The sequence below is a fragment of the Trichechus manatus genome, unplaced genomic scaffold (genome assembly GCF_000243295.1).
Source record: "Trichechus manatus latirostris isolate Lorelei unplaced genomic scaffold, TriManLat1.0 scaffold00002, whole genome shotgun sequence".
Lineage (NCBI taxonomy): Eukaryota > Metazoa > Chordata > Mammalia > Sirenia > Trichechidae > Trichechus > Trichechus manatus.
The window spans coordinates 10,641,575-10,664,986 of NW_004443938.1; the positions used below are offsets into that span (position 1 = coordinate 10,641,575).

Genomic DNA, 23,412 nt, shown 5'->3' on the forward strand with positions numbered 1-23,412 from the left:
TTAATAATTTATCTTTTATTGAAATTGTTGAATACTTTATATTACAGTAAATTTGATTGAAAAAAATGAAGAGAGAAATCAATTTTTAAAAATACACTCATGTTGAAATCAAATAAGCCAGCCGCACTGGGTGCAAACCAAGGCATTCTGGAGGGTGGTCTGCTCCTAAGTATCCGAATACCGTGAGTCTATGTACAACTCTACAATGCCAGACCCACTCCCAGAAAGTCTCCCACCAAACATCAAGGACCCACCAGGCACAAAGGGGAGGGCACTGGAACCCCGTCCGTCCTGGCCACACCAAGGCTCCCACCGTGGCCTCCCTCCAATCACAAATCCAGGACCACCCGGGGGGGCAAGGTTCGGGCCCACCCTCTCCCATGCCACTTCCCTAAGTCACGCACTGTGCAAATTAAGGCTTCAATAGGTCGGATGGTTGATCAACACTTCTTTCTTTAAAAAATAAGCACAGTAAAGGTGGTATCATGAGAACCTGAAGAGATGAGAACTAAACCCCACATCTGGAAAGAGTGATTTTCTCGGACATCTCAACTCCACTCACACACACAAATCCATCTTTGGGTGGGTCGTGTGAATACTGACAAATGTGCTCTGGCCACCGAGGGTTGAGGATGTCATGCAAAAAGCGGCAGCCGTTACTGACTAAAGGCATAGAACAGGCAAGCCTCCAGAACCCAGGCACTCGGGGTCCGTGCGCACGCGTGCACACGTGCGTTCCCCCTTCAGAACAGAAAGCGGAAAAGAGAAGATAGAATGGAGTATTCTAGCTTAGGGGCTAAATCATTGACCAGTTCCCAGACTCTGCATTCACCTCCCCAGCACACTAACAGCCTTCCCTTCTTCTGATGGATGAACCAGTAGGTGACCTCCTGGCCCACAGGAAGATACTGTTGCTATCTTTTTTTTTTTTTTCCTTTTTCGCAAACCTGAGTAATTGTCAAAGTCAATAAATAGGGGGAGAGAATTAAAATGCTAAATATAATGGTCAAATACCCGACAGAGACTAAAGCAGCGAGGGTTTCCTGTCAAATACAGCCCTCTATTCTGAGATGCGTCGGCCACTGCGTGAGGACACGCGCGCCTATGCCCATGAGTGGCGACTGGGGGAGGAACCTGGAACGAGGTCCCCCTCTGGCCAATCTGAGCAAAGCTGCGTTCCAATGACCGTGAGCACCCGTGTGAGCAGCGCCGGGCCTCCTGACCCTCTCCCCCATCACAAAAACTCTTCCCTTTTGAAATCGTTTTTGTTAAAGGCAAAAATGATAGAAGCGTCATGGCGATAAAGTCTTATTTGGTTGGAGGTGCTTTGCTGTGCCGATGCATCTTCTCTCGTAGGCACCAGGGTTAGACGTGGAGGAGGTCCTCGTCACTGTCGTCGTGGAAGGACACTGGGTGGGCAGAGTTCCCTGGCTTCTGTTGGCCAGGTCTGCGCCTCCCCTTCCTGGCCTTCTCACCTCTGATCAGCCCCATCCTGTCACCATCCTGCTCCGGATCCGCCATCCTCGGGGGGCTCCTCGTCTTGTGCGAGCTGTCCACCCCAGGCCCTCGGGCAGAGTGCACCTTCACGTCTGGGATGGTCAGCACCTCGTCCTCACTGTCCTGGTCGTCACCGTGCAGGGACGTGAGGGCGTCGGCCTTCACTGACTTCGTGGTGATGTGGCCGTTCTCCTGCCCCTCCTTCCCAGGCCTGGGGGCTGGCATCTGGATCTCTTCCATGAGCCACTCGGTTTCGTTTTCATCGGCCTCTTCCTCCTTGTTGACCTGCGGACCAACCGCAGAGACCACGTGAGCCCACTGAAACACATTATCCTCCTTCCGTGGCCCATCCCAGGACTGACCCAAGCTGGGGAGGCAGCCCCTCCCCACCATGTCATGACATTCCCAGCTCCCAGAGTCCCTAATAGGAAGGGGATGCTGGGGCTGGCAATCCCCGCCTGCTGCACCGAGATTGAAAAGGCGCAGGGGTGACACGAGTGGGCAGAGCCAAGCCGAAGGCATTCACGTGATGGTTCATCTTATGCATCAATGCGGTTAGGCTACGGATCCCAGTGGTTCTGCCAAACACTAGACTAGTTGCTATTCTATAACGCAATCTAATATAATGTAATATAATCACCTTCCGTAATGTAATTAAATGTAACGCAATCAATCAGCCAGTTGAAAGGGAAGTTCCTTAGGGTGTGTGTGGTCTGCCTTCGGACTATACCCACTCTTCACTTATCGACATGGTTAGGTTTCAAAGACCAGCTCGTTTTGCAAAAGTCGGCATAATGCAAAGATGGCGGATGACCACGTCAGATCACAAAATAGAGGATGACTGTATCATTATATGACTACCAAATTCCATCATTACATAACTGCCAAACCAGTGAGACTCAGGCCCGGCCACGCTGACACATAACCTTAACCATCACAGCCAGCTGTACCCTCGCCTCACACCTTGGTGTTCATCACTGCCAGACATACGTCGTTAATGTCAAAATAGATAATAGAGTTTTTCACTACTGTCCTAAACGCAAAATGTCAGATAACGATAGTCGATAAATGAAGGGTAGGTGTATAAATAGCTGTTTTGGCAGAAGTCACTCTCTCTCTACTGCGCTGTTCTCTTCGCCTGACCTACAGATCTTGGGACACAAGCCTGCAGAAGTCTCCAGCCTGTCACCTGACCTGCAGATTTTGGACTTGCCAGCCCTGACGACTGTGTGAGACAATCCCTTGAAGTAACACCTCTCTGTGTGTGTGTGTATGTGTGTGACTGGTTCTGCTTGTTTCTCTAGAGAACCTAAGACAATTCAAAACCGCCCAGACTGGAAGGCAGGCAGGTACAAGGCAGCAATGCTGGGCAAGAAGTGGCTCTCCCGGGCTCTCAGCAGATGCAGGTGCCCGTGCAGGGCAAGGCAGGGGCACGGCATGTAGGAGAAGCCACAGAAAGGACACGTGCAAAAAGTTTAACTGACATGAGCCTTCTGAAAAGCAATTTGGCAATATGCACCAAGAGCCACAAACTATGTCCTTTGACCCAAATAATGCCTCTTTTCTAGAAATTCACCCAAAGGGAATAATCCAAATGCTAGATGTACAATGATGTCCTTAGTCTTTAAGAATAGCCAAAGAAGTGGAGGCAACCTAAATATGAAATCCTCCAAGGGAACAGTTGCAACCACAAGGAGGAAAACTTGAAGGAAAAACACAAAAAATGTGTCAGGGTAAGAGAAGTAATGTTTTTCCTTTTTAAAGTTCAACTGGCCCGGGATGGTGTTTTTACTGTCATTACTGAGGTTATGATAATCGTGACAATACCCTATTATGGGGTGAGGGGCTGGGGAGGGCAGGCAGGCCCACCAGAGGCCCTTAGCAGAAAAGTACCTTTGAGTATTTGTAGGACACATTGGAACTTCTTCTACAGCAATTGGTGAGCTTATTCATCACCGTTTCCCTAAAAAAGAGGAGCCCGTGATTATCTGACGGTAGACAGAGCAGGAAGCAGGAGTCTGACAGGCAAGGGCGTTTGACTAAAAGCGTTAAGACTTCTGCTGCTGCTGGACTCCAGCGAGCCCCCTGCTTCGCTGCACACACAGCCCGCCTGGGCCCCGGCTGCCTCTCCTTACCTCTGTTCCTTCTTGTAAAGTAGCAGGGTCAGCAGACAGCCGGTCAGGGCCACCAGCAGCAGGCTGAGAACGGCCCCCACAGCCTGGCTCCGTCCCGAGAGCCCCTGGTGCTCCGGCCTGTCCTCGCCAGCGCTCTCCCCGTCAAAGCCCACACTGGAAAGAAGTCCAGGGAAGGAGGTCACGTGCCGCGGCAGGCCACCCCCCGGCAGATGCTCTCTTAGGTGCCCGTTTGCTTAAGTCAGCCACGTTGCTGCTGTTGTTCTCTGCTATCGGGTCGATTCCGACTCACGGCGGCCCCGTGTGCGCAGAATAGAACTGCTCCATAGGGTTTTCAAGGCTGTGACCTTTCGGAAGCAGATGGCCAGGCCTGTCTTCCGAGGCGCCTCTGGGTGTGTTCGAACTACCAACCTTTCAGCTCGTAGTCGAGTGCTTTGCTATTTGCGCCACCCAGGGAATCCTCAAGTCAGCCCTAAGAACTCCTACCTCAGAGAGCAGCTGTGACTTCTACAAATGCCTGCGTGACTCCTGCTCCAGCCCAGCAAGAGCCACCACAGGGATAAGAGCATCGGAAAACCTTCTGTGACAATGAGTTTAAGACAAGGAGCGTAGGAAACCAGATTAGAAGCCGTTGCCCAAGCTTCGTGCAACGTCATCAGTGGGACGAGGCGAGCGCCATGAACACGGCCCCGCAGTCCTTGTGAACCTAACTGGAGAGGTCTCAGGGCGGGTAAGGGCAGTTCTTGGGAGAGCAGATGTGCGGAACAAGCCGTCACACACGTCTCCCAGCGCGACGCTCTCTCCTCGCTGCGTTTATTCTGGGAAGAAATGGTGGTCCCGACCCAGGTCACAGCTTCTCCCTCCTGATAGCTCATGTTGGGATGTGGCCTTGACGTTTCCCGGGAGTTAAGGGCACAGCTGCAGTACAACACGAGGCACGTGGAAGGCGCCCGATAAATATTTGGTGATGTAAATAAGCAAGCTTAGCATGTTGCTATTTCACTGACAGACGTCCATGCCTTTAAACAGTGGGCTTTTACACAAGGAATCCCGACATTAGGTTGGGTCTTTTTCACACGCTGTTAACTGCTGTTGGTCATAGCCTCTTCTAGTTTTAGTTTGTGACGTTCAAAACACTCCCTTTACAGCCCAATCCGGCTGCTAAGTCGATTCTGACTATAGCGACCCTATAGGACAGAGCCGAACTGCCCCATAGGGTTTCCGAGGCTGTAATCTTTACAGAAGCAGATTGCCAGCTCTTTCTCCCACAGAGGGGATGGTGGGTTTGAACTGCCAAGCGCTTAACCACACGGCACCACCAGGGCTCCTTGGGTCTTTAATACGAGGTCACAATCTTCCCAGAGCGCCGGCTGGGGGAAAAGCAGCCCAGGCAAAGCCCCCAGGAAAAAAGCAAGTGCAGGGGTGGGGAGCTCAGTCACCCACGTCAGGAGCAGGGCTTACTCTGTGGCATCTTAGCCTCTTTAAGGCACTGAGCAAGGGTACCCCGGGCCTGGGACACGAGGAGCATTCGTTTCACATTTTATTATTTAATTCATAGTCTGCTTCTTTCACAAAGAACCTCCAGTTTTATCTTCAACGACATCACCAGAATACTATAACTATTCAAAAGCTCAAAGTGCCACTCAGTCAGAGTTGCAGCCAGAAGCCTCTTCCAGTGACTGCACAGCTGAGAATCCTCACATCCACGCTCCTGGGAGAGCTCAGGACAAAGCTGCCTACACATTGCTGGGCTGCTGCCCATGTACATGAAGTCAAAACGAGAATTATGCTCTAAAGAGTGCAATCTGGAATTGTGTCCCCATCGCCTCTAGCCCTGTGGTCTGCTGACTGTCGGGTGCCTTTTCAGATGCAGGAAACTTCCAGATAACAAGAAGTTGTTCTTCTCTAGGTCTTTCAGCGTCAGGGCAGATGTGTAAGATGGCGGCCGAACAGGACAGGAAGCGGCACGCCCGAGGGAAAAGCCGTTTGTAGCACGGCGCTTTGGACGAGATACCCTAAAAGGGGTTGTGGAGAGCTGGGCAACGTAAGGGGCAACGTAAGAGCCAACGTTAGAAGAGGCGGCTGCCGAAGGCAACAAGAAGGCTGCACTCTTCCCTCCCCTTGTCAGAAATGTATTCTCCTCATTTCCCGTAAAAACCTGACACACGCTGATCGTCAAGCTCTGAAGAGTAAGTTTTTCACTCATCCACACATAGAAGATACTTCACTCAGTCAAAGTGAAGTTTTACCACATACGACGTGTACTAGAAAACAAAGGGAAGATGCGCTGGGAATACAGAGAGAGCCTCTGCCTCCAGGAGCTGACGGGGCAGTGTGGGAAGCAGCAGGAAGAGAAGGCTTCGCAGTGCATGGGTGGGGCCCTGCAGGCCCTGTGGGCACACAGGGAAAAATGGCCGCTGTCCTGGGAGTGTGGGTAGTGGCCGCGTGGGCATGGAACAAGAGCAGCAGGATGGTGACAACCTCAAAGCTGGCTGCAGGCCGTGGGGGTTTAACTGTTTTTGTACACATTTGAATATTCCCACAAAAAATGGACACTTGGTAAGCATCCATCCGAAGAGTGAAATGATCAACCTCCACACACTCCTGAGGGCCTCCAGAGCCACACTTACCCTAGAGGACACACGGCAGACGTGTACCACGAGAAGAGGTACTGGCAGTCGGCAGTCTCGTGGCTGAACTCAGGGATCCCGCCCTCCACCGAAGGGTCACAGTGGAAGAAAATGGTGGATGAGACGGACTTTGTCTTGTCTTTGCCACACTTCGAGGACGAAGAGAACACAACATCGAGGTCACCATCTGTCAGAAAAGAAAGGTGGCGGATAATGGTGACGGTTGAACATGATAAACATACTATATTTTATGTAAATAATGCGCACCTTCCATGTTTGTTGGCCAACTGCACCCTCCCTGCCCCCTCGTGAGGTATTTTTGTAAGCGCGCTATGCTCTTTTTTTTTTTTTTACAGCAACATGTAAAAAAAAAATTTGCGTAACAGCACTTATGAAAATACCTCACTGGGGAGGGCACAGCTGGCAAACAAACATAGAAGGTGTGCATTATTTGTGTAAAAATATGGTAATTCATGTCACTGAATTGTAATGTGAAAAATGTTGAAACAGCAAATGTTTTGTTACCTATATATTTACTACAATTAAAAAAAAAAAGTGAACTAAAAAGGCAGGCAAGCACACACAACCTCAAGAACAGTTATCACCAACTCGTCAGTAATGGGCCGAGTTTTTCTTTACCATCTGTGGACAGTCTGCTGGGGTTTAAACTGAGATGCAGGCATATCTCATCCAATGCCCCACGTGCATGCTTCTCTCACACCATAAAAAGGCCCCTTGCACATGTCTGCCAAGCCGCTGCCCTGGCCAGTGTTCAGGGAAGAACTGAGTCTCACTCTAAGAGGTCAGGCCTTGGTCCTCAGCTCACCACATGACTTAGGGTTGGGGCTGACCATGCCACAAAGACCAACCGTTGTGATGGAAAGTGGGGGCTTTGGGTCACGTGGTATTGGTCGCCCTGGAGACTGAAATCAACCACATGGGCAATCAACCACTTATGCCTATGTGACAGAGCCCAATAAAGACTGTGGACACCAAGGCTCAGGAGCATCCGGACTCCACAGGGAGAGAACAAGGGAAGCCCCACGTCTGACACTGCCTGGATTCCGCCCTGCGTGCTCCCTCCTTTGGCTGACTCTCGCCTGTATCCTTTCCTACAATAAACTGCAACTGTGAGCATAACAGCTTCCAGTGAGTTCTTGCAGTTGGGTCAAACGTGAGGGTGGTCTTGTGCGGGCTCTGCTCCCTCTACATGGAGTTGGCTGAATGCTGCACAGACAGCCCCTGGTGGAGCACCAGGGACGTAGAGATGAGGGCATTTGTTCATGAAAACGTTCAAGCTCTTCCTCTGAGATGTTAAATGGGAACACTGACAGGAAATGATTACCTTGAATGTAGTATTTGGTTTTATCGGAAGTCCCCACTTTCCTACTAAACTGTTGGTCATTAGGCTTCAGCTGGCATATGTTGGCCCCAGAGCATGACGGGTGTGAGGAGCTGGTGATGGAAGAGAGCTGGATCTCATACAGGTACTGGTCCCCGTTGGTTCTCATGTCCCCAGAGGCCCTGAAGAGCCTGGGGAGACAGAGAAGATCACGTGAGTCTGGTCATGCGGTTGTCCTTCAAGAACGTCATTTATCGCATAAACCCAAGTCCTCGGTGGCACCATAGGGCACCGGGTGCTTTCTTCTGGCTTCCCCAACCTGGGGCAGTGCCTCCTGAGTCTACAAAGACTTCCACGGCACAGACTTCCCACCCCAGCTGTGTCACTAGCCGCCCCCACCTCCTCTGAGCGTCAATGGTCTTCCTCCATGCCAGTGGCCGGCACCACACTGCCTCCCTCTGCCCAGCGTGCAGATGGCTGTACGGCCAGCTGCCCCCGCCACCCCAGTCACCCCAGCCACTCTGCTGAAGACTCATTCTTTACAAACTGGCAAGCCCAAAAGATTCCTGCTCAAACACACTCCTCAGGCTTCAGCTTCTACCCCGGGCTTATTATAGGTCAGGGAGGAGAAGAGGACTTTATTTTTACACTCAAGAGAATTCACCATCTTTGGTGTTAAAACTTAATCATTCAGTAATGTTTCTCTTAGTTTAAGCAAAATACGGTGCCTACCTAGCAACAGCAGCTCAAACACACATTCATCCTGCAGCACTGCCCGCCAGTGAAAGGTCTGAACTGCCGGCCTAATTTTAAATACATTTCCGTGCTCAGAAGGAAAATATCTTACTTAAAATAGATGTCTCCCAGGCTGAAGCTCTTGCCATTTATAGGATTGGTGATGGTCCCATTCACCATCTCCACCTCCTGAGGCCTCACAGCGCAGGCGGCTCGGGTGTCCCAGCTGAAGTAGTAGGTGCAGCTGTCAATATCAAACCTGGAAAACAGCAGGTACGGCCCTCCAGTTACCGGCCCCGCAGCCAAGAAGCACGCAAAGACAGACACACGAACAAGAGCACCACACCCCTAAGTGAAGCTTGTCTGCTTTCTACGAAGGTCGATCCTGGGTTCAGATGCCCCAGCAGCCTCCGCCCTCACAGGACACTGCATAAACCAGCCCTTCCCAGCACCTGACGCCACTCAGGCCCGTTCAGAACTCCTGGACACAATGCAGAATGCAGCTCTAGGTCTGTTGTTAGCTGCCGTGGAGTCAGCCCCCAATGCATGGCGACCCCACGCACAACGAGATCAGGCTGTTGTGCTCCACAGGCTTTTCACTGGCTGATTTTCAGAAGATCCCCAGGCCTTTCCTCCTAGTCTAGAAACTACACTAAAACGTGTTCAGCATCACAGCAAACTCAATCCTCCAGTGACAGATGGGTGGTGGCTGCACATGAGGTGCACTGGCCAGGAGTCGAACCCACGTCTCCCACGTGGAAGGTGAGAATTCTACCACTGAAGCAGCACTGTCTCAGTTCTGGGCTAGAAACTTGTTTTATTGACTTTTCTTAACCCTTCCAGCACATCGGCAATGTAGGCTCACGTTTAATACAAGTTTTTCAAAATTTAGAAACATTTAAAAGTGGATATTTTGCTCCTAGATTTTTGAAATTTTGTTTCCCAAGTTTCTCAGGCTCAGCAATGGATGAAATCCTTTGACAATTCCTGGGTTTCTCCTTCCCAAGCCCGGTGGTTGTTCACAAACATCAGTGCGCACGCTCCCTCTGTTGGTCGAACTCCCCCTAGCACCTGGCAAGGGGCTGCCTGGAGAATCCTGATAGAATCCAAGAGCATCCAGGTACAGACCCCACCTGCCCGTGGGCCCATGGTAGGCTGCTTGGAAGGTTGGCCCCAGGTGCCACCAATTAACACCCCTCGGAGCCTGCTGTGACAGTCACAGACAGAGGCCAGCTAAAGACTGCTCAGCCAGCACACAAAATCAAAAGCACGTTTTCTAAGGCAGGCGAGGACCAGGAAGTTGCTTTAGTCTATTAACAGTGCTTCTCAAGAGGGTGCTATTGGCCTTTCACCAGGGAAGTCCTCCTCATGCAGGGCAGCTCTGCACAACACAGGACCACCACAGCCCCAGCCCCCGGGCCCAGAGGAGCAGTAACCAGACCCCCACAACCTAAATATCCTCTCCCTGCATACACATTTCCAAACCCCCAAACCATGGGAGAAATTCTGGAGAGTTCACCAGGGCACGTCCCATTGTCTTTGATGCCACAACCTTCTTACCTGTCAAACACCGGCCTGCCCACCGTCTTTGCACACATCAGTTCTATCACTGTGGATGCAGTCTTGTTTTGACCACATCGATGACCTTTCGAGTAAGTTACAACAACTCTGTCATCTGAAACACACAGATTATTGGACAGACGTTATTTCTAGTGCGCTATGAAAAGCCTCAATGCCGTACGTCAAAAATCATATTGAACCAGGACAAAATGAACTATTTGCTCTAAAGATTTAAAGACCTTTTATGGATCCACTTTTTCCCAGCACCACCAACCTCAGTGACCACCATACCACCCACACCATTGCTTGCATGGTAACAGAAAGACCCAGGCTCAAATCCTAGCCCTTCCACTCATTAGTTTCATGACTTTGGGTTGCTGAACTTCCGAGCCTCCAATATCTCATCTATAAATTGGGAATCCTATGTAAACTGAGGACTTCAGATGTGTCTGTCAAGAGTCAAGCCCAGGGCAGAAGCTCAGTCAACGGCAGCAGCAGCGTGTGCAATCCCTACGTAGTTCTAACTGCTTTCCTAGCACACCCCCTCACGTGAGCCTCACAATAAGAGAGCAGGTATTAAATTCCCACTTCACCAAGAGAAACAGCAGGGGCAGAGCACAACTCTGTCCTTCTCAGGTCTCCTGGCTCAGCTGAGCTCTTTCTGCTTTGGAAAGCGACATGCTAAAAAAAAAAAGTAAAGACCGCTAACCTTTCCAGGGTCTAAGAGAAAAGAGAGTTTACGCTTTAACAGGCAAATATCACCAGTAGGATGCCACCTGGTGTGCCGGGAACCAGATATTTCTAGCCTTTGGCATCAGAAAGCCAGAGTGCCCCATGCTGGCCTTAGGAGGAAGAACAAGCTCTTCCACTAGGCCTGGTTTGACTTCCATGATGGCACCCACCGCATGGAGGGCAGCAAGCAAGTCACTGCTGCTAAGCCAAATGATCTACCTCCATGCCATTCACTGTACCACTGTTCTCACTTGTTCCTCTGGCTCCAAACCTTTAGTGAAGCTTTAAATATTCTACTTTTCCAGTTAGCTACGGGAATTTGACACTCCCTGGATGGTGTGAACAATCTGGGTTCAACTATCAATGGAAAGAAACCCTGGTGGCATGGTGGTTAAGAGCTACGGCTGCTAACCAAAAGGTCAGCAGTTCAAATCCACCAGCCACTCCCTGGAAACCATATAGAGGCAGTTCTACTCTGGCCTATAGGATTGCTATGAGTCGGAATCGACCTGATGGTAACAGGTTTGGTTTAGCAATGGAAAAGTTGACAGTTCAAACCCACCCGGTGGTGCCACAGAAGAAAGGCCTGTTGATCTGCTTCATAAAGATTACAGCCAAGAAAACCGTACAGGGCAGCTCTACTCTGTTATACACAGGGTCACTACGACCCAGGGACCAACCTGATAGCAGCTAACAACAAGGGGAAATTGAGAGAAAGACTGGTCAGACGTCCATATATAACCGTGAGATTACGGGGCGGGGGAGAGGGGAAAGGGCCACCCTCAACCACCCCCCCACCACTGCCCCTTCTTGAGCAATAATAAGTAAGACCCTCCAAAGGGAAGGTGAATCTCGGGCTGGCAAGTCTGGCCAGTGCTTCCCACATGGCGACTGCCCCCACAGCCAAACTAGTAGAATCTGGGCTTGATTTTTATTAAGGGCAATAGTAGTTTCCTGAGAAGTCCCTTTCTCCATTTCTTTGAAACAGTGAAAGCTAACTTTATGAAGCTATCCTATGATTTAATCAGGATGATTCAAGGTATCCCACTCTAGCCTAGCAGGCAAAGATGAATTCTTTCTTTACTGGTCCCTCTACTGCACCCCAGTTGTCCTTAAACTAAGAAAGTCCTACCTTCCTCCATTAAATAATGAAAGATAAAGTCTGTCACTCAACAACCAATTGCAAGATGCGTTTTCTATTAAAACTATTAAAAAGTGTAACTATTAAAACTTGTTACACTACAACAAACACGTGCTCCTGAATCACCTTTACCAAGTGCTTGTAGAATTACCCAGCTTTCCTAAATAAATGCTTGCTTGTGTCAACATCTAAGCACTCAACCCCCGGTCGGAACGAGAAATTCTGAGGAGCTCTGAACACGCCGACTTCCTCCCTGGAGTACAGATCCTCCCCCCAAGACAGTTGAACCCCTCTAAATACATAGACTGAGGCCTGCAGTCTCTAATATAAAAAAAAACAAACCCACTGCCATCAAGTTGATTCCAACTCATAGCGACCCTATATGACAGAGTAGAACTGCTCCATAGCATTTCCAACAAATGGCTGGTGGATCCAAACTGCTGACCTTTTGGTTAGCAGCCAAACGCTTAACCACTGCGCCACCAGGGCCCCATATAAAATAGTACTTACTATAAATGTTCCAGGAGTTGCCAAAACGTCTGAGAAACAGTCACAGGGTGTAATACTGGAAGCTTTCACCCAAAGCCTACACCGACGGGCCGCTGCCCTGAAGACCCCCCTCACCTTCCTGATCCAGGCGCAGTACACCTGCACAGTCGTGACAGCCCCAAGGTCTTACCTACAACATCCAGCTTCTGCGTGTGGACAAGCCCCAGGACCTGGACCTTTCCAGAGGTACTCTTCTTGCAGATGCTGGCTCGCTCGGAACAGCCAGAGGGGCCTTTGTATACCTTCTGACACAAATTGATGTAGTACCTTCAAGACGACACAGGGGGTCGGGAAGAGGAAGGCAGGTTAAGCCTCTATTCTAACATACTTGGGGCACAGGCTTTTCCGTGACTTCCAGAAAAAAATAGCCACTCTGATAGCTAAGTATTCCACATCATCTGAAGCGGGGACCTCGTGGACAAGGCTTGCAGGGTATCAAGATTCACTCTTGTGGGCTATCCTGATGCAGTGGGGTTCAGCAGAAGGAAGACCGCTGGGGCAGGCAGCGGTTGAAACCCTGACGATTCACCTTCAGCAGTCATTCACATGCTCCAAGTTCCCGCTGCTCATCTGCAGCTAGGACTTAAGGAGCTAAGAGGGCCTGGTACACGGTGGTACCCTACACATGGAGCCGGCATCACTGTAACCAACCTCAGGCCACTGCAGAGCCTGAGACTCTGGCCAAAGTCCCTGTGAAAGTTAACACACCTCCCACAAACCCGAGCCACAGACCCTTCACAGACAGAAGTCTCCTCTAGACTTCCGCTCCATTCAGCCAACGGCTGACCTCTGGCTTCTTTGGGTTCTGAAGGCTCCATTTCTGCTCACCGGAACCCACTCTCACCCCTCTGCCGTCAAAACAGCCTACAGTACACAATGCTCAACCCCTCTGGATTGCTCCCAGGAGCACAACACCAACCGAAGCCAGGTAACCTCAGATTTACGTGGTACTCCCTTCCCTCCTTTCTGACGCTGAGGCAAAACATCATGAACCAACTACCACCACCAAGTCTCACATTACTGACTGCTAAGCATATAAAATGGTGGGCAAAGGATGAAGGGTACTCACGAGGCGCCATCATGGACAAGGAACCAGGACCCAGTGAGAGAAGAGAGCAGCCTCAGGTCATAGGTTTTGTGCTTCTGGATGAATTTGCACTCCATCTTCTTTGGAGGGCAGACGACTTTTGTTTTCCATTCAAAGGTCACCTCACACCCACGAACCTCACTGAAGATTTGGGGCCACCCAATGTCGGCTTCTTCATCACACCTGAATATGATCGCAGATGTCCGGTGGCTGTTGGCTGGAGGGGGTGGGGGTCATGGACACGGTCAGAGCATGGCCTGGGGCCCAAATGCCTGGCTTTCTGTTTTACCAATTGTGATAAAATATGTATCACAAAAAATTTGTTGTTTCAACCAGTCTTGAAGGTACAATTCAGTGAGCCAATCACATCTACCACACTGTGCAGCCGTCACCGCTGTCCACTTCCACAACACTGTCACCACCCTAACTGAGACTCGGTACTCTTCAACAAGAACGCCCCTACAGTGTCTGTCCTTTTCTGTCTGATTTATCTCACTCAGCATAATGTTTTCAAAGTTCACCCATTGTCACATGTATCGGGACTTCATTTCTCTCCATGGTTGAGTAATACTCTACGTATGCACCACGTTTTATGTATCCACTCATCTGGTGATGGGCACTTGGGTTCTTGCCACCTTTGGCTATTGTGAATAGTGCTGCAATGAACATGTTAGTACAAATCTCTGAGTCTCTGCTTTCAGTTCTTGTGGGTATACACCTAAGAGTGGAACTGCCGGATCATATGGTAACTCTATGTTTAACTTTTTGGAGGAACTGCCAAACTGTTTTCCACCACAGCTGCACCATTTCACATTCTCACCAGCAAAGAACAAGGTACTAATGCTTGTCTTTAAACTCCTTTCCCTCTCAAGCCACACTTAGTATCCTTGACCGTCTGAGTCATGCGGTCCCTCCACCATATCTGTCCTGTCATACGTGTCCACATCTGCTGCCCTGGCCATATCGCACTATGTTTCATTCACGAATATCTTAACTCTGAACAGACCAAGTTCCCTCAGAGCTCAGCATCTCATACTGTACTTCTTAATAACCTCACAGCATAACACAGTTCCTTGTACACGGGTATCCAGTGATATCTGATTAATAGACTAATGAGAATAAAAAATAAAAACAGCAACAATAAAATATCTGTAATTACTGAAAAACGTTGAGTGCCGTCCAATGGACCAGGAGAAATGCCTGGTCATAACAAGCCTCAAAACAAAACTAGAGCAGCCCCTTGTCAATTTAACATCTAGAGTCCTCCAGTATACCCCATATTACTCCAAGTCTTTATAAGACTTCAATCTGCGTGCCTTGTCTCCTCTTGCTTCCCACGAGAACTCAAGTCAGTTAGTGCCCCAAACATCAGGATGATTCTCTTGTGACACCAGACGCTAAGCACCAAGGGAGCCAAGTCTAGCCCCCATCAGGTCCCCAGCCCTGCCCAGTGCCTGCCACGTAGCAGAAAGCCAGTGGACAAACCCACTGGTTTTCTAGAACAGTCACCGGCCACCCTGAAGGCCCACAATGGGAAGTCATCTCACAGAGGCATGCTTGTGGGTCACTAGTGCCAAGACACTGGCACATGGGTGCAGCCCCTAAGCTGTGAGCAGGCCCAGCTGACACTGGCATCCACATCTCAACCAGGCTTTACCGTGAGCCACCTCTAGGCTGACATGTTAAGTCTTGTACAGCAATTAAAAACACTGTTTTGTTAGAAAATGACCCTGACGAGAAAGTAAAACTGATTAACGTATGAACGAATTTTATGGAGAAACTATAAAATTAGTATTCTCATCCATCTGGAGAGTCACAGAGGCCTCGCGCCTCAGTGTCGCTGGACCAGCATGGTGGACGCCCCACTTTCCTACTTACAGAACTTGCAGAACCCCCTCTGGTGGTCGCGGTCGTAGTTTGCGGTGGTGGCACACCAGGGCCTCGGCCTCCCCTCCACGACACACTCCTCGTAGCTCTTCCCGTTGAAGATGAAGGGGAAGACACAGGGGTCGCCATCTTCCGTTTCTGGAGAGAAGAGGACGAGCTGAACGATGCAGACGATACTACATGGCCACCTAAGAACACACCGAGAGGACCCCCAAGGAGGCAGCCCTCCCACACCGCCATCTGACGGCCGGAATTCTCCTGCCATTGTGTCGTGAGCAACCCACAGGCGGGGTGAGTTCCAAGGCACAAGCAAGAGACGCTCAAGAGCGTTTTGCTTTGATGCGTCACAGCCAAAGCTCAGTTCCAGCCCTCACAGGGTTTCGTCCTCTGCGGTTTTCCTACCGTTACTTCCCATTGCCAAGCAATCTACACCCTGCCCGTTAAGAAGCCTTGCCTGGAGGACAGGTGTCGCCGTTGGCGTAGCTCAGGATGACGGCCTCATCCTGATGCCTGTAGTCCAGCCGCATGGAGGCCAGCCGCCCGAACGAGGCTCCTCTGCTGCTGGAGAGCAGGCAGACACCTCCGTCCTTGCAGCCGCCCTGGTCCAGGCCTGCAGCCGCAGTGCACACACCCACGCTGTATGTGTGGGAGTCTCGCGTCACCTAGACAGACAGACAGACACCACGACTATGTGAGGATCCAGGAATGTGGGCTCGTGCATACAGATGAGGCTGCCGTTCCTGTGCTGGGTGTCAGCACCACGGCTCACCATCCCGCTCCCCAGGTCCTGGGCCCTTCCTCCAGGGGGCCCAGGAGTGGGGCACCTGGACATCTCACCCAGGCGACCGCAAGGGTCCACCGCTCCCCCACACCCAGGCCTGGCGCTCCTCCCCTCACCGCTGGCTGCCCCTCCAGTGAACGCAGCAGGGAGAGCACGAGGCCTGAGCACGAGGTCTGGGCCCCCGTCCACCTACATGAGGCCCGGGGCCCTCGCCCACCTATCTGAGGCCTCGGGCCGTCACCTGCACCTGGGGTGCTGTGAGGACTGGGTTAATGAGCAGAGTCGATGCCAACACCATCTCCTGCCCCCACTCAGTCCCCTGCCAGGCCCAGACCCACTACACCCATCTGTCAGGAAGGGCTGGAGCTGGGTAGGGGCCTCCCTTACAGGTACTAGAGAGCCGGTATCCAAGCACAGAGTCAGTATGTGGCTATGACCAGACAACATCTAATCACTGGGCCTGAGGCCTCGGGTACCCCAGCCACAGGTGACCCAAGCCGGTCACGATTCATAGGCACATGGAAGGGGGAGAGGCCTACCTAACCCCTCCATCCGTGGCCTCCCTGGTGGCCAAAATACCTGCCTCTTTATCTAAAAGCAAAGGTAGAGAGAAAGGGACCTGTGACCTCTCGTCCCCACGCCACGCTGGCCACAGGCAGCACTGGGAGGCGTGTCCCACATGGCAGGTACTGTAGCTCCACACACAAGGTTCCCAAGACGGAACCCCAGAGAAGGTACAATCGGGAGAGGTATTAGGGCAGACATTCTCAATCCGTAGCTCCACACACAAGGCACGGGAGCCCCAGTGTGACGCCACGCCCAAGACGGAACCCCAGAGAAGGTACAATCAGGAGAGGTATTAGGGCAGACGTTCTCAATGACTCCATCCGTGCACGGCCAGCCTCCTGCACAGAGCCACTGCAGCGAACACGTACTGCTGCCCTGGGCTGCGCAGGGGGCTGTTGTGGGGTAAAAAGCAAAGGGATTTGGCACCGACCTGGCCCCTCACTAGGTGTGGGCCTCATGTGCATCCCCCCAAGCCTCCCTGCCTGTTCTCCATCCTCAACGTGAAGGGACCCACTGCCCACCTGAGTGGTCATTTCATCCTCACAAAATCCTGCGTGCAAAGACACGCTAAGCTGTGAGGCTCAACAGAAGTGCTAGCTGTGGTCAGCTACCCAGACAGCCCAGAGCCCCGACATGCTGGTCCTGCAAACCCAACACCAGCGCTGAAGCTGGCACCCCCAGACGCCAAGGTGACAACATCGTCTCTAACGGCTTCCCACACCTGAAGGCACCGGGAGGGTCACAAACACCCACAGGCTGGGCGCTACCAGTTCTCGGGACCATGACATATGCCCAAGACGGCGACGCACTGCATGGGCCACACTACCTTAAAGGTGCTTGTGGACAGACTGGACAGGTTGAAGCTGTAGTAGAGCTGCTCATCGGTCAGCGAGCAGCCGTTGGTCTTCACTTCGTCTGGACACACAAGAGGGGTCTCCCACTCAAACACAAAGTCACAGTCGCTGGTCCTCAGCAGCTTGGGCGTTCCCTGTTGTGAAGAAGAGCAAAGACCTTGAAAACTCCACGAGTTAGTGTAGCCGGGGGGCCTCCATGCTGAAGCTGTGCGATTCCCAGGGGAGTGAGGACAAGGGGAGGCCCCTCACGGTGCCACCACACTCCTCCTACACAAGTGCCAGCACATGCAGCGCCCAGGAAGACGCCCTGGCCACACGTCCTCTGCACCCCACACTGGCCTCTCTCAGAGGGGAGGGGACCCAACAGCAGCAGCTGCAAGGACCCTCCTGGCACTGGTCCCCCCACCCCATACACATACCACACACACGCAGGAAGCCCCTCGCTAACCCCAGGCCATCTCACCATCTTCACTGAAAGACAGACAAAAAGAGCGAGAGAAAGACCGAATGTTCCATGTCACTGGTGCAAATGAAGGCAACCAGTAAAACCAACTGCCGTCTAGCTGACTCCAGCTCCTGGCACCCCCGTGCGTGTCAGAGTAGAACTGTGCTCCACGGGGTTTTCATGGCTGGCTTTTTGGAAGGAGATCTCCAGCCTTTCTTCCAAGGCACCTCTGGGTGGAAATGAAGGCAGGGAGCGGACTTTAAGCAGTCTCTAAGCATCCTCAAAAGTAAGCTGTGGCGCTGAGACCCTGCCGTGGCACGGGGTGGGGGGCTCCTTCCCTGCGTTCACAGCCAGGGCCTCCACTCCAATGCTCCCAGAACTGAGCCGCGACACGGCAGGCACACACCCCACAGCCCAAGTACTTCCGAATCCATGCCTTCATCCCCCTCATTCAACAACGGCAACAAGAAGATGAAGCGGCTGGTCAGGAATTTCACTTTTAATTGCTGCTGAACTCTTTATAAACTCAGTATTTCCACTAAGGATGGAAACCACAGAGGAAAAAAATCCTTTTAAAATCTTTCCAAAACGGGAATACCCATTCAGCACGAGACTGCTCATTTCTGGAGGTAAACACTGATCCCCCTTGAGGTGCGGTGGCGCTGAGGACAGGCTGGTGTTCAGCACGGTCTACCTGCAGAGCTGCCACACCTGAGAGCCGAGTACAGTGACACGCTACTCATCTGGCAGCGCAAGGTAATCGCTTCTCAGGAAGAGGGGGGCCTTGAGAAGAACTGAAGAACCCCCTTAAAGAATGAGAATGGCAGCCCGTTTAAGGGTTACATCTACGTCTGCCTCACACTGTGTGTGTCTACAGATGCATACCCATAAAAAAACCTGTTGCTGTCAAGTCAATTCCGACTCATAGCAACCCTATAGGACAGAGTAGAACTGCCCCACAGAGCTTCCAAGGAGCGGCTGGTGGATTTGAACTGCTGCCCTTTTGGCTAGCAGCCTGAGCTCTTAACCACTGAGCCACCAGGGCTCGAAAGATGCATAAAGACACAGGAAATAAACACGCAGCTACGACACAAATAAAAGAACCGGCTGAACACACGCTTTAACCTCCTGGGTAACGCAGGAGCGTCGTGACGCCGTCTTCGGGAACCGTGACGTCAGGGCGTGGAGGAGCCCCGGGCCTCTACGGGAGCCGCCCACGCAGACCGTAAGGGCCTGTGCCCACTGTTTTTCCCCTCTTGATCCTGCACTGTCCCTCCTTGTCAGGCTGGTGCCAGGTCACTGGCTACCACTGTCAACACCCCCCTTCCCCTTCACAGACCGGCTACAGGCTACAAAATCAGAAGATCAGCTGTACTGAAATCACACGATGCCGTAGAGAACCGTAATCTAGTATCTGAACTCATCGGGGACCAAAGGAGCCTTAAAAATCTTTAGGATTTTAAAGAGGCAATTCGGGATGTATGTTTACGTTAAGCACACATACACACACACCTTTACGTACATACTCACGTACGCACACTCCTATTCCTACTGCCACTGAGTCGATTCTGACTCCCAGAGACCCTGCAGGACAGAGCTGAACTGCCCCAGAGGGCTTCCAAGGCTGTAACCTTTACAGAAGCAGACTGCCACATCTCTCTCCCATGGAGAGGCTGGTGGGTTTGAACCGCCAGACCTGGTTAGCAGCCAAGCACTTTAACCACTGCACCACCAGGGCTCCTTACATATGCATATACACATATAAACACATACATGTGAACACACACCCACATATATATACACATATGTGTACACACACTCTCTCTCTCTCCCCGGGTCCTATAATCAAGCGTATTACTATTTCGACAATAAAACCTATGGATATTCACATTGGGTGGCACAGATCCTTAGGAGCCTCACATGCCTTCATGTCAAAGGCGCGATCAGTCTTCAGAGCTTTATGGGTTTGGGAATCCCAGGTAAGTGGTGTGGACCTGCGCTGCCTAGGCTCGGTCCTGTGCTAAAGAGCCCAATGACGCTGGCTCCCTACCAGCAGCGCTGAGCGCCCGACTCCTCACCACTTACCTCCCGCTCACCGAGGGAACCAGGAGAACCCGCACAAGGACACCGTAACCCAGCGGTACTCAGTGGGAGCTGTTATTATCCTTAAATGCACGTGCAATAAGTCACTAACCTCCGTAGGAGTAAAACGTGCTAATTTGTTGTAGCTATTCTGATTCCAGAGGTCTTTCGTTGTCTGCTAACTTCTGAGATGTGGGCTACATCCTAATGATCATGGATGCCAAAAGTCTAACTTTCAGATAAGACTGAAGTCAGTAATATTATGGTAAGAAAAGGTTACGAGCTTTTGACACTTCTGCAGGCAGTGTGGTGATGGCGCTCTGCTCTCAAGTGTTACACCTTTGTTAAAGCACAGCAAGCCTTTCAGCGCAAAGCCTGCCCTGCTCACTGAGTGTACGCACGCTCGTTCCTAATCAGTGGTTTACGAACAGTCGAATACACCACGGATGCACCTGCCTACTATTATTCTCCCAGGCTGACGCTGTGGATACGGGCGTCCTTAAACTTGCGCCTCTGGCCCGCAAACCCACGCTGCGGCCTGGCAACTGTGGGGGCGGCCCACTTACCATGCTCACACCTCTCCTGCAGTGGAAGGTGATGAGGGAGGTGTAGTTGAAGTGCCTGTCTGCCGAGCAAGGCGTGCTGCTTTCAAAATTCAGGTAAACTTCATTCGCTGTGGGGTTGAGTATTGGAGGTCCTGTGATTCGGCCAATATCCTGAAGGAGAACAACAGCAACGGTGCTTCAGGATTTCAGCGGTGCCCAAGGCGGGCAGAACAAAGACTGACACAGCACTGCGAAAACCATACCGCATCTTCTGCGAACACGAGGGAGCATCTAAGAACTGGGTCAACAGCAACCGCCTGCGAAGTCTGACATTAAGAAGCTACACGGAAACGCCAGGATGCCGCTGCATCTGAGTTTTGATCCTAAGGTTAGTGACGGTGCTTCTAGTTCTACTCACACACCATTTTCACAGATCTTCTCCTCCAGTGCTCTGTGCCCTGACTCCAGCAGGAGGAATCCACACACCAGACCTTCAGCCCCCAGCCCGTGCAGCCCCATCTCTGGCCGGCCAGCCCTGCACCGGCACTGCCAGCTGCTGCATGACCCTGGGGCGAGAGGGCAAGCTTGCTGCCAGTCTGTGCTGCTTAGCACGCGCCTGACACACAGCGGCTGCTCAATAAGTGTTTTGGAGTGAATAAACGAATGAAAGAAAAGAATAGTCAGGAATGGGGATGTATGCGCTCATGTGAGCATACACGTGTGCACACATGCATGTGTGCACGTACATGTGCATATGTGTGCATGTGTGGGCGCATGTGTGTGCACATGTATGTATGTGAGATTATGAGTGTGTATGTGTACGTGTGTATGTGTGCCATGTATGTGTATGCGGGTATGTATGCATGTGTGCGAGTGTGCGTGTATGTGCACGTGTATATGTGTGATATGTGGGTACATATACACACGTATGCATGTGCGTGTTGTATGCCGTGTGTGTACATATGCGTGCAAGTGTGCATGTGTATGTGTGCACGCATAGCTGGTCAGGAATGAGACACATATAAATGCATCTTCCCGTGATTTTGTTCTTAGCTATGATGCCCTTGACCCGTCACCGTGGGGTGTGTACTGAATGTTCTGATCAAAACAACACAACAGCCTCTCCAATTAAAGAACTTACTCCAAGTCTGACAATCTGACAAAGGGTGGCCAAGCAGGAAAGTACAGCGGATCGTCCCTCTCAGAAATGATCTGCGATCGAGCGTCCCAGCCTGCACTGCTGGAAAGCACGTCACACAAGCACTTGCTAATTAGAGTCCCTCCACCCAGGTGCCATTTCTCACGTAGCTGTGGCTTTGCTAAATTCATAGTTACTGCCAATCTCCCCACTCACTCCCCGCTTTCTCCTTGCCAATGCCATGGAAAATGGCCACCTTTTAAAACGACATTCAACTATCTTGTGGAAGGATTCACTACTTAAAGCATAAAGAAATAAAAAAAAACAGCTTTTGAGATGCATTTCAAGTAATAAAGTATATCAAGTACTTAACAAATTAGGAACATAACTGGTGAGGACAATTTTCAAAAATGCAGATCTATATTAAAAATGCTAGTATCAAACCAAAAGTTTCAGATGAGAGTATTACACTTTCTATGGGAGAAGACCTGGGCTTACCCTTCATCATAACTCACGACCACAGAAGTGCTCACATTTCACTAGAGATCTAATTACCCAGCTGGCATTTCAAAGAATCCCGGCTCGGTCAGTGGTCTTTCTTGCCACTTTAAGTACAAATGTCTCTCTTGATCAGAGTCAGCCCTGGGGTTCCCTACACGACCAAAGATGTGTATCTACACGTGGTCACGTTTACGTCCATGACTCAAAGGCTTCCCAGCTACTGTTACAGGCTGACAGCTCCATTCACAAGTCCTGACGCTAACCTTCCCTGACATACATCATCCCAACTTATTTCTCCATCGTTTCTGCCGGAGTAACTCTCCACTGAAACTAAGAAACACAGCATGAAGGTCATCGCTACTGGTCTTGCAAAATCTGTTTCCGCCCTTGGATGTCCCACACTCACAATGGGGGTCCCGTGGACAGGGACTTTGCACACGGCTGCCCCAGCAGGACACGCCACCCCGTGCATCGGGTTCAGTGGCTGGCAGATATTGATGTAGAAGTCGGGGTAGGTGTCAGAGGTGGTGTCCTCACTCTCGTCGTATGCTTCATAGCCACCAGTGCGGTGGATCAGGGGGGACAAGTCGATGATGGAGCTGCCATTCTTCACTGAACATTCCACCTGCCAAGTGGAAAAAACCACACTGAGCCCACTGCAAACCTGCACTAATCACCACTGACTCACCGTTACGAATTTAAGGAGTCCCTGGGTGGCGCGAACGGTTAACACACTCAGCTACAAACCAAAGCGTGGGAGGTTCAAATCTACCTAGAGACATCTCAGCAGACCGACCTGGCAATTTACTTCTAAAAATCAGCCATTGGAAACCCTATGGAGCACAGCCCTACTCTGACACACGCTGGGTAGCCATGAGTTGGAATGAACTCAGTGGCAACTAGGTTGGGTTGGTTGGTAAGAATTTAAAAGCTTAAAATCAAAACAAAACAAAAAGCATAGCGTGCACTGATGTCCCAAAATGTTTGGTTATGTAACATAGGATTTTTTTTTTTTTTTACCACCTTTATTATTGGGATGATCAGAGGTGAATGGGATACACTGGGAGCAAGTCACAATGGCGCACAGCTTGGGAACCAGGGCTGACCAGCTTTCTCAGCTCAGGGCCCGGGGCTGGCCGGGCTCTCTCAGCTCAGGGCCCGGGGCTGGCCAGGCTCTCTCAGCTCAGGGCCCGGGGCTGGCCGGGCT

The 23,412-nt window shown here is 51.2% G+C and overlaps 1 protein-coding gene across 1 annotated transcript in view; it reads right to left on the reverse strand.

The window, feature by feature from the left end:
* The window catches only part of IGF2R (insulin like growth factor 2 receptor), a 118,963-nt gene continuing 95,551 nt past the window's right edge, over positions 1-23,412 (reverse strand). Inside the window, exons 35-48 of the mRNA XM_023728639.1 lie at positions 22,612-22,830; positions 20,588-20,737; positions 17,467-17,628; positions 15,747-15,954; positions 15,284-15,430; positions 13,388-13,622; positions 12,449-12,585; positions 9,897-10,011; positions 8,449-8,595; positions 7,605-7,792; positions 6,260-6,446; positions 3,633-3,785; positions 3,391-3,460; positions 1-1,782 (exon numbers count right to left, since the gene is read on the reverse strand). Coding sequence (XP_023584407.1) covers positions 1,366-1,782; positions 3,391-3,460; positions 3,633-3,785; positions 6,260-6,446; positions 7,605-7,792; positions 8,449-8,595; positions 9,897-10,011; positions 12,449-12,585; positions 13,388-13,622; positions 15,284-15,430; positions 15,747-15,954; positions 17,467-17,628; positions 20,588-20,737; positions 22,612-22,830 — 2,535 coding nt within the window. The 3' untranslated portion in view covers positions 1-1,365. The remainder of the gene's footprint in view (positions 1,783-3,390; positions 3,461-3,632; positions 3,786-6,259; positions 6,447-7,604; positions 7,793-8,448; positions 8,596-9,896; positions 10,012-12,448; positions 12,586-13,387; positions 13,623-15,283; positions 15,431-15,746; positions 15,955-17,466; positions 17,629-20,587; positions 20,738-22,611; positions 22,831-23,412) is intronic.